We start from the raw sequence: 12120 nt of genomic DNA on the forward strand, positions 1-12120 counted from the left end.
GGTTGCCTGGTAGAAATAGCTTTTTAGCGATAGGCCTATTATACATAGTAATATTTGTTGATTCTAATTCTTGTAATTTATTATTTTATGTTTTGGTGTACAATAAAGTGTATTTAATTTATTTATTCATAATAATGAGCTACTTTAATCCTAAATCTTTCATGAACATTAAGTTAAATTTACTGTTAACTTCTTACTGTTTACTTTTTACAAAATTCATCAATTCCAATATAATTCCCCTTTTTTGAAAATGTGTTAGCGCAAAAGCCACGCTATCTCAGATTAAATTAATTGTATGTTACGAGTCTATGTGTACTGATCAATGTCATCTACAATATAAGCTGTTGTCCGCGTGCAACTGAAATGGTGTAGCACATCTGATTTCTCAGGATTAGATCATGAGGAAAGATTTATTATTATTATTGGAAGACAAATTAGCGTGCGGAACAAGATTTTATAGAACCCATCCCAGTATCGGTATCTGCGCAGTATTATACCAAATCGCTTAATCGTAAGTCTTTACCGGAACTTGACCTTAACTGAGAATGGCACGCAAAAACTTCCACTTCGCCACCACATCGCGCACCGCTGCCTCAGGACAGCTACTAACTTGGATTTATTTATAGTTTGTTCTTTAATTATAAGTTGGAAATCTTCATAATATAACAGACAAACATAATGCATTGAAATGGATTTGTGGATGGAACGCTATTACGCGAAACGTCAGTTCTGCTGTAACTTGCAATCGGGAAATTGTATTGTTCCAATGTTAGCTCGCAGCTGCACGAGTTGCGAAGGCTTTAGAGCGTAATGCTGTTATAATATTCACCACTCAGAGACGACGGGGGCGTAGCTCAGATGGTAGAGCGCTCGCTTAGCATGCGAGAGGTACCGGGATCGATACCCGGCGCCTCCAACACTTGTAATATTTTTGTCACAGAGTATTTCGGAAATATCATAACGTTAAATAGTGTTTTTTTAAGTGAGTCTAAAATCATTAAAATGATTTGCTATTACAAAATGGTTATTTTTGTGCTGAATTTATATGTACGTCTGTAAGTTAAGAACAATTTTCAAGAGACCAGTACATAATATTATTCTTATTATCAGTTTAAGTCTCTCAAGTTTCAACTTAACATCTTGATTGTTGATGTTTCCCTTGTAGTCCTGAGAATTAGACGCGAGGGGTGGGATATTAACCGGACAGAACTATTCATTATATTCTTATTGATTTATGTTCTCCTGGTATCCATGAGAAAATACGAGGTGGGATGTGAACTACAGACACGATTTATTTGCCTTTAATAAATAACTCTCTGTGCCGTTAGTAAAATCTCTCACATGCTGAGCATTTTCAGTTAATTAATTAAATAACGTGAAGTCTGCAATTATTTAACTTAGCTGCGTTAAAATTAGTTCTACGCGTTCCACTGTTTTAGTATTTTATAGTAGGTAAGCAAAATTTTAATAATTTATGACGTGTCAGGAAATATTACTCTGTTTTTATAGCGATGTATTAGAACGCTTGTGTTTACTACATCTGATACGAATCAGAGAACCGCTTTGAATTAACCGAAACTCTTAAATATCTAGTCCCCTCACTTAAAATTTCATCGTTCCCATTTCTGAATGCGTCCCCATATTTATGCTTTTGATCAAACAACATGGGCCTTGTAGTAGAGATTTCCACCCGCTACTGTTTTGTGCCGCTTGTATCCAGCGACTCCGTGCTACTTGTTTTATGTTGTCTGTCTACCATCGTGCGTTTTCGAGTGCAGCATCGCCATTCTAGCATTTTGTTTCAATCGTCCATTGCTCCATCTCTCGTGCTCGTTGCTGACTAGATAACGTAGGGATACTCCGAACAAAGCTCTTTCCATCATCTCCTCAGTCCTCGAGATAAAAATTAAGCAATCCCTCTGGTTTTACTATCTCTGTATAGAAAAGTCGCGGCATTCAAATGCTCCGTTGCTGCGCGAAAAAAGGATGAACCAAAATACCTACTTTCTTATCTACAAACTTAAAATTAGGAACACTCTTAGCATATTTTATGCATGAAAACAATATTTATACCTACTATAACTTTTAAGGTAATGAAAGAATGTAAGAAGATGTTATATACCATTATTTTTTTTTTAAGACGACTTTAGGCATAGGCATGTCGTAAGAAGATTCGTGACTTGTAGTTTTTGCTTGCTATACTCTGAAAGGCTCAAATACTTTTGGATAAAGAGTAAACAAGATAATTAAGAGTCATTATGAGGGCATGTATGTTTAATTTGAAACAATGGCGACGTGACTCTGGCTGTCGTAACTGAGGAGCTCATTTGCGCCTATTGTGTTCGGTACGGCATACGAATGACAGAACGTGTACCGCACCGATGTATTCATATTATTTCAGTAGCATTCCAGTTCAGAGAATAAACACATCGCTGTATTATCAAAATCATTTCGAAAGGGGGTACTAGGCCACTACAATATGGTACCCACTTGTACTTAATTTGTACTTGTGTACTTGATATGTCGTCACTTTTGTATTTTGCATCCATTTAGGTACAATCATATATTTCTTATAATATTATACCGCAGTGGGCAGCGACCCTGCTTTCTGAGTTCGATTCCAACGCAACTGGAATTTTTTTTTGTGATGAACAGGATTGTTTTTCAGTTTCTGGGTGTTTATATGTATTTTATAAGTATTTATGTATATTATTCATTAAAAAAAATGTTCATCAGTCATCTTAGTTCCCATAACACAAGCTACGCTTACTTTGGGGCTTAATGGCGATGTGTGTATTGTCGTAGTATATTTATTTATTTATTTATTATCACACAGCTAATGTCAGGTTGTCACCGTGTATGCGTACTTTTCCGAAAGTATTAATCCCAGAAAACTTTAAACTAAAAGTTTATACTGTAATACCCCATCGGTTCATGGATACCTACTATAAGCCGTCGCTAGTATTCTTTTCAACCAGCCTATCCTATAACCTATTTAGAGATTGGATACATAAACTATTCGATCTAGTTGCGCAGTCGCCGTTTTACAATAAATAAATAAATAAATAAATAAATAAATATACTACGACAATACACACACCGCCATCTAGCCCCAAAGTAAGCGTAGCTTGTGTTATGGGTACTAGGATAGCTGATTAATATTTTTATGAATATAATACACATACATATATACAGATAAACACCCAGACACTGAAAAACATTCATGTTCATCACACCAACATTTTCCAGTTGTGGGAATCGAACCCACGGCCTTGGACTCAGAAAGCAGGGTCGCTGCCCACTGCGCCACTCGGCTGTCAGAATCGAACTACCAAGCAATCGAACTACCAAGCATCATAAGGATCTGTACCGTTTCCTAATTACTATCCGATTTGCGCATACAAAGTGCTTTATAAAGCCAGATAATAAATACTTTAAGGAAAACTAAAATTTTGAAACTAGAAATAGGTCTCCTGAAACAATGTTGGTTTTGCTAATGAAGTTGTAAAGAGACATTTCCTTGTGGAAAATACGATGTTATTTTTATAAATTAAGTCTTGCACGAAAATTACTAATACATGAATAGTCCCAACATTTGGTAACAAAACTTCGGTTCCATAAGGTTTAACTTTTCTGGTACAGTACAAATAAACGAGAAAAACAATTAGGTTTGATGATTACGAAGGTCACGTGTTCGAGTTCCGGCTAGGCTTTTTGGAAAATTATGTTGTTCCAGTGATGACTAATTTGGCTCTAAAAAACTGATTTCAATCATGGAATTGAAAGTTTGCAGTTATCTTAATCCTAAACTATGAGTAATATCCGTAGGCAAGGAAAGGCTATTTCAAAATATTACGCGGGTACATTATACAAAATAAATTATAGCTCACTTTTACATAATGATGTGTAAAATATAAGCTATCAAATAATGATAAGTTCTCCTAATTTAGCTTGTTTAGCTTGTTAACGATTGTGTTTTTTCAGTTGAATTTAATATAAACACTGAAATTTTGGTTATTATTGAAATAATAATTACCTAATATATATGATACTTATACTAAATTATACTTTTCCACAGGTGTGGTCGTGGTGGCCTTTTCTAAATGCCCCCAGAAACACACAAATTATATCTGCTTCGTTCCGTTAATAGCATTGGTTTGGTATATCTGTTGCTATGCACGTACTGGTATTTGTAGATAATTTTCACTAATTTAGTCTGAACGTGATGCAGTAAACTGATTGAATGCATTCGCGCAACGTCGCAGCCTACGTAATAGCACCACCCAGAATGTGGGCCATTGTTGTCGAATAATGCCTCATCATTAATCATGATTGCCTTGTACTGAACACAGCATGTAAGCGTAGTCTGGATCTCAAATGCTATTTCCCTCAATTTTGCAAGGATGTAATGCTGTGTGTGGAAAGCAATGCACTTAAAGATGCATTGGCGCGACTCCGCCATGATTCCCATGAGGTCATGATATCCTGGCACTGAATGCGCAAAGTTCGTGGGTGTTGTCTGGGTCTTATATAAGTTTATATCTTAAATTCCATTTCAAATTTAAACAGCCAAGCTTGAATTAAATGCTAGTTAATAACCGAAGTTACAGACTGCTACTTTCGAAACTTAATAAGCCGATTGCGGTTTTTGCCTTCCTTCTTTAATTTGATTAATAACACCAACGTAAAAGAGGGAGTGTCATAGCTATGAATGTGGGACGAAATTGCATACTCATTTCAAAGCTAATTGCAAGATTAGAAGTTAAGAATATAATTGTAGTGACCATTCAAACCAATGGGACTTACGCAGAAAATCGTTGCGCTCTCTATGTTTCCTTTAATTGGATTATTTTTTTGGTTCATGCCATCGTTTCAATTATAAATGCAGCACACAATTTATTCTACCTGCTTTTAAAATATTAGCGCTACGGTTTAATAAAATTGCATCGAAATCAGTCAAGTGATTTCTTGGAAAACAGGAGGGAGACACTAAAAAGGGATTAGAAGTTTAAACATTCGTAATGAGTACAAAGTATTTATAAAACATAATGATCTCAAAACTTTATCATCATATTCACAATTAATCCGTCTTTGTTGAAGTTAATACGTAAAACTCGTGTATTTGTATTTTGCTGCTTATTTTCAGAGAGCTCAATTTAATTTGTACCAAGTTACATTATATTCTCACAGCCCATTAGCCGCCGCAAAGCTTGAGTTCACTATTCGATTAAAATTTTCGTATGAATCAATAATGAGGATTGTATACTCAATATCATAGAGGACAACCTATGTTAGTTTCAAAGCGCTCATTTAAAATGGACCCAGTTATACAACCGTGTGTGGGTCGGTTTTATCGCTACAACGTATAATTTTATTTCGTGACTCTTTAAGCTGAAAAAGTGGTGAACAAATTGTATTCAAGTCTCACCCATTGTCGTGTGTAATGAGAGTACGTACTTGAACACCATTTATGTCAAACCGGCCGCGGCACCAGTCAACACAGTATATTCAAATGAGAAAGTGTCTTACTATGTATATTACCTTTCTACGTGCAGGCAAAAAGCAAATACAATATTACTAGCGCTGAAATAGTTTACGTTTAGTTTTAAACATTTAAAACTATGTGTGTGACAAAAACAAAATCTGATTTTGTCACACACATTTTTTTGTTTTTACGCGTGATAACAAAAAAAAAAACATTTGTTTAATAAAGGAATCCAGAAATCTAATATGATATAGGTACTGATGATAGTATCCTGCTCATGACTGAATAAACTATAAAAATAAGGAGACAAAAAAAACATTATTTATTGTAATGATCGCTGTTTTTATTCCACGTCTAATACTTAAAACAAAAAAGTCCTCGAATGAACGTCTAAGCCCGCCTTGAAGCCTACAATTTACTAACAGACATTTTTTATTTCTAAGACGTGTTTATAGTTGCCTACGTAGACATGTCTATAGAACATATCCCGTTGCGAAACTAAAAATCAGTACCTCTTAAGTATCTCGATTGGAATTGGCATTAAAGAGAATATAAAACAACGTCTCGCAAGATGGACTGCGAAGATGACTCAGAATTTCATATCGTAACATGGAGACTAGACGAGACAACGAAAGGTGTCTCAATTATATTTTTTACTTAAACCTAGTGTGAACTAGGCTTTAGACTTGCCTTGCACCCCATTAGTTACCTCACCGCATCAGTTCTACAATTTGGGTATTCCGATGAATGTTTCACTTGAATTGTTAATTAGATGCGAATACCTAATTTTGCGGCGCGATCGTTTAGTGTCGGGAACAATGTTGCCAGTTGTAACACGAGATTATTCCCGACTATTTGTACATTTTCGGTACTTTTTCGCCCCGAATTGAAACCACGCGTTTTAATAATACGAAAAAAAAAGTTAATTAATTAGTTAATAGTTTTAGAAACATGAAATAATCGAGGAATTCAGTACTGCATTAAGTATACTATTGTATTATATTAACTGATGTCTATGTACTGATGATGGTCTATGCTTTGAGATAGGTTGTGTGACTGAATAGGTCTGCAAATTTGATACAATATAAACCGTAAATTTTCGAAGTTCTTTTCAACTGCGTTTATATAGAGGGTGCAAATTCAACGTAATTTATTATTGTTTATTTATTGTTAATGACGTATTATTTTGTCATTTTAAGGTTGGTCCTATTTATTGAAGATCTTTGAGTACTGTGGTCTGAACAAAAACCATAGAAACGACATTCTCTAAATGAATATAATAATATAGTAGTCTGGTAGGAGGCTCGGGTCGTGGCTAATTACCATCCTACCGACACAGACGTGCCGCTAAGCGATTTAGTGTTCCGTTGTGATGTCGCGAAGATACCGATTAGGGATGTCACTACGATACTCCCTAACAGGTTAGCCCGCTTAGACTGACATCATCACTTACTACTACCAGGTAAGAGTGCAGTTAAGGGCTTACTCTCAGTGAAATAAAAAAACAAGAAAAAAACTTTCGTATTTTGTGTTACCTTGCTTAACATTTGTATATTCCGCTCCGATAAACAAAATATTTGGAAGGTCTGAACTTTTAATATGATTTTAGGTTGTTTGCAATTACTCATATGTTCTTTGATTTACGGAAAAGATCAGCTGCTTAGTTTCTTGTCGGATTTTCGGTAGAATCTGCCTTCCGAATCGGAGGCGGTAGAGTATCTAAAAACAGATGATTCTAAAATGCTTAGGCCTTTGTACGTTTATTAACATAAAAATCGCAGATGGCTAAATAGCAGATTAGGGCCATCGTTCTAGTTATAGTGTCGCATTATCACCACTTAACTTACTTTAGGCGTCTTCAACGGTCTTGTCGGCACATCTTTAGTTGCTTAAATCTTTAAAGATCTCCTCAAATTGGGTCGTTTTGCGATAATCTCGATCCCTGGCAACACCAATACGGAATAACGTTACGCGATATGTATGGAACGAGGCCGATTCTATTATGCAAATGATCCAGTTCACATGGCCGGGGCGTCTATTGTATTAGTCGTAATGGGAATGCTTGTGTTTTCATATAATATTCTTGTTATATTGATTATTATGATAGTGGGGTGGTTTGCCGAGCTAAATTATACCAATCATAAAGCTATCGATTGTTTGGAATTGAATAATGAATTATATGTGTGATATTTCATATTCTCTCGGTTCTTCTCAATTATTCCATTTGCTTTACATGCACACCCACAACATACGCACAGCCACTTTTCAAAACTTAAATATGCTTTGTAAAAGTTTCCACCTTGGTTATGGATGAGCTGGGTCTCCTGATATAGGCATTTTCATGCGGGAAAGATTTCTGTCTCTAATAGGTTAATTTTCGATAATGAAACAAAAAAAATATGTTGATGCATGTGTGAAGACCGTATTTTATCAGTTGAAACAAAAAGATTATAAGAATTTCCATATTCTTTTAATCCTGCCCCACATTACACTGCGAATTAATTCAACGTTAAATCGTGATAACAGGAAGGACACATTTTTTCTAATCACTTATATATAAGAATAAAAAAGAGATGGTCTTTTTTTTAGGAGCGAATATAGGAGTAATCTTTAATTCTTTTTTAATCGTGTAAATAAATTTCTGTTTGTCCCCAGACCTACTGATAGAAATGCTGGGTGTGCTTGCGAGCTACAGCGTCACAGTAAAAGAGCTCAAGCAGCTTTTCAACGCCATGAAAGCAGTCAACGGTAAATGGGTAAGTTAGATTTATCTATAGAGTATTTTTGAATTTGTTATTATTTTATTTATTTAGCAGGCCCTTATTTAATACTAGCGGACCCTAGCGAGAATAGATCAGATAGCTAGCCTCTATGATTATGATGTTAGTATAATGATGTTACTATGTACCCTTATTATTTTACTTGGTATACTGAGTTAGTAAGTTGTCATTATTTTAGTTGATACATACATCCATCCATACATCCATACTCACAAACTTTCGCATTTATAATATTAGTAGGATGATACACATGCAGTCGATCGTTGTCCCATATGCCTTGCGACTTGCTGTTATTTATGAAGAGTTATGTCCTTTATCTCCGACAATATTTATCAGATCCTTATTAAAATAAGACAGACGATACATGCTTGATAGTATGCACTTTCAAATAAAAAAAGAATTATTAAAATCGGTTCAAATTTAACGGTGCAATGGAGTAAAATTGATAAAAATTTATATCTCATTTCCCGGAGGAAACTTATTGTTTATCGGGATAAAAATTATCCTATATGTTGACGCGGAATATCAACCACCGCTATACCAAATTTTATTTCAATCCCGATGCCCGGACAGGCAGACAGACAGACAGACAGGCGTCTAGACAGACGAACAGATGGACAAAAATGAAATAAAAATCTGTTTTGGACTCAGTAATATATTAAATGTACAGAAATCGACCAGTTGCAGTTGTATTATAAGTATAGATAAATTTAAAATATTGACTGCGCACGTAAGTCTTTTAACGTACAAAACTGTGGTACAAATTATGGTACGAATTGAATAAAATATTATAGTCAGGATCTAGAACTTAACTTAATCGCACCCTGAATTTATATCTGTGTTCGTATGTTACGAACTATAGAAAGCTATTAGCACGCTTGCCCTTTATTAATTACATTTTATGACAGTTGCTGAAAATGCGTTTCAATTAACAAACATAATTGTCGAGACATACACAACAACCGCTGCCAAATTATAAGTTTTTTAAGATTAAACCTGGCTGGCAACCTATCGCAAAGATTTAACATCATCTTGTACGCTAACTATGTCATCATCATTAGTTCTGCTCTAGTCTAGTCACTAGTTTTGCATTCACTATCAATTTCTTTTATCCAGCGCATTTTGGCGCCTGAATAGATCTCTGAGCATCGGTCTGTTACCTTATGTCATTTTTATTTCAAGTTCGATTTATTAATTTGTATCATTATTTTATTGGTGACTGATGATTGCGTCAAAATAATTTCGTAATTTTGCTATTTGCTTTTGCGCTTGTAATTCTTTCAACTAAAGTATAATAAAGCTTACAAGTACCTAAATATAAATTAAGTTAGCTTTGTTTTTAAAATAAATATTTCGAGTTGTATTTTTTTTTATTTTGATATTAAAAGCCCGTGAAGAGGCCATCTCCATAAAAACTGGCCAAAGCGAGAGCACTAGGGACAAATAAAAGTAAAAACAAAAACGAAAATGCCAGGCTCCACCTGGCTGCCATAAACAAAAAGTAACCACGCTATTTCCGTCGGCTAATTTCCTTATATTTAAAATGCAAGTTTAAAATTTTCCATTCGTTAGCACTAATTGAACTTAAGAGCAACACGCTGACGTTATGGTGGTGATGAGGTACGGTTTGTGAATACTACACGGCTAAATGTAAACATTTTAATTATTTATAAACTAACGCCTTTACGTTGAAATGTTTTAAATTTCATTACTATTTCCTGAAAATATAGTACAAAATAAACTTAAACCATTATCAATACCCCAAATGAACACTGTTATAGCGGGAATTATAAGAATAAACTAAACACATGACGCGTTCTCTATAAATCTGGCAATCGTCTCAGGGACTACAATGTCCCTTCTCTTTCCTGTTACCCTAGTACACGAGGCGACATTGCGGGGGAGGCTGTGGAATTTATCTCGGCTTGGCTATAAAATGGGATTACGAATGTTTGCGAGCAACAAAGCTTTTGTTTTGTTTTTGCCTCTACTGCCGACTACGTAATGAAGACGGTGTATGCATTGGGGTTATACTCGTAGGTGTGAGCTTGTTTGTGGTTGTTACATTTTTTCAAGTTGGCCGAACTAATTTTGAGTAAGCTTTTTTGCATTACATACACTTGATTTAAGAGCAGTTTTATGGCCAACAGTCAGGATAATTAAGGGTTTTACATAATACCTATAGAAGATATCATTCTCGAGTTAGTTTTTATGTAGTTAAAAAAAAGGGGTTCGCCACCCGGTATTTTTTTAAAGTTTTTTTTGACATAATGTCAGCTATATTGTTGTTGAAACAATGTTAATCACACTTTTTTTCTTTAAAAAAAAAAGTAGTCTGGTTTTAAATTGGAAAGGAACATAACTACTAAAAGTTGGAGATGCGTGCCGGGCATTGAACTCAGTCCCCTGGAAAGCTCAGGTTTAAACCATTGGGGTTGGTTATGTACTTAAAAAAAAATATAAGCCGTCGAAGTTCCGAGCAGTTTCTAGTAATAAACAAAGTCCACTATCGCAACTTTGCACAATACATAATCTTACAACAATCAGACAGCGGCCACATAATGGGCAATGTACACAAGTGTCCAGAAACAACCTCTGCAATAGCCTATCCTAATGAATGGAGGCTCGTTACGCCCGTATAATTTCCCTTAAGTAGTGCCTGGCAAGAAACATAATGGCCAACAACCAATTTACTTAATGGCCACTGGTAATATGAGTTTATTAATTGGCGGAGCAATAAAATGTAGCCATATTAAGCGATGCTTTTTTAATGTTCTCCGATTGAGTACAAAAACTGAAATGAGGTGATATGGGGCAATAAGGTCTCTTATCAAGAACGAAATAGTGTTGCGTGGTATCAAAGGTACAGTGAAAAGGCCTTTCCTGGAGTTTACGTTTCTCCACTCAGCGCTAGTGCCTCAGGGGTAGTGAGGTAATCTTTTAATAGAAAGATTATATTATTTGTATATTATTTCAACTCAAATTCAAATAATTGGTTTATGAGATATGTCTATATTTTTATCGTCTAGGGGTTAGCATGTTCGACTACGATCATAAGGTCCTGGTTTGAAATCCCGTTTCGTTTCGATAATTTTTAGATGTTGAGTATCGTATTAAATTTATATAATAGAAGATCAGGGAGCGTTTGGAACCCTCTTAGCTTTAGCCGTGTTATGTGGCATGTGTCGCACTGGTTTACAGTTAACAACTTACTTTTAAATGCAAAAAAAACAAAGTGTGTCGAATTTATCTTACCAAATGTAAAGAAAATTGATAAAAATATAATGATAAATGGTGAATCACTAAAAATAGAGACTTACACAGTTTTTCTGGGCGTGACCTTGGATAATAAGCTACAGTGGGGTGCCCATATAGATTCACTAGCGGGTAAACTAAGCTCGGCTGCCTACGCAGTCAGAAAAATTAGACAGATTACTGACGTTGAAATAGCTAGGCTAGTTTATTTTGCGTACTTTCATAGTGTTATGTCCTATGGAATCTTGTTATGGGGTAAAGCAGCTGATATCGAAACTATATTTATATTGCAGAAAAGAGCTATACGATCAATATATAAACTTAAATCACGCGAATCCCTCCGTGAGAAGTTTAAAGAAATAGGCATACTTACTGTAGCTTCACAATATATTTATAACAATATAGTATTTGTAAGACAACATATTAGTCTTTATAAACGAAAAGTGGACATAAACAGTCGACTTACAAGAAATGGTCATAAATTAGTGTCATCTGCATATCGTCTGCGTAAGGTACAGGGATCATTTGTGGGATTGAGTATACGCTTTTATAATATGATTCCTGATTTTGGACCTGCCAATGCAAAAGTTTAAAGAATTT

At 35.1% G+C, this 12120-nt stretch overlaps 1 protein-coding gene and 1 non-coding gene across 6 annotated transcripts in view; both read left to right on the top strand.

Moving 5' to 3' along the window:
* Positions 1-12120, top strand: part of LOC120624859 (neurobeachin) — a 619299-nt gene that overhangs the window by 315007 nt on the left and 292172 nt on the right. For all 5 annotated transcript variants that reach the window (XM_039891595.1, XM_039891597.1, XM_039891596.1 and 2 more), the window contains exon 4: positions 8141-8241. In XM_039891595.1, coding sequence (XP_039747529.1) covers positions 8141-8241 — 101 coding nt within the window. The remainder of the gene's footprint in view (positions 1-8140; positions 8242-12120) is intronic.
* Trnaa-agc lies at positions 844-916 on the top strand. Its single transcript has one exon. It is a non-coding gene; the product is annotated as a tRNA-Ala (tRNA).

This window comes from Pararge aegeria, chromosome 7, assembly GCF_905163445.1.
Source record: "Pararge aegeria chromosome 7, ilParAegt1.1, whole genome shotgun sequence".
Classification (NCBI taxonomy): Eukaryota; Metazoa; Arthropoda; class Insecta; order Lepidoptera; family Nymphalidae; genus Pararge; species Pararge aegeria.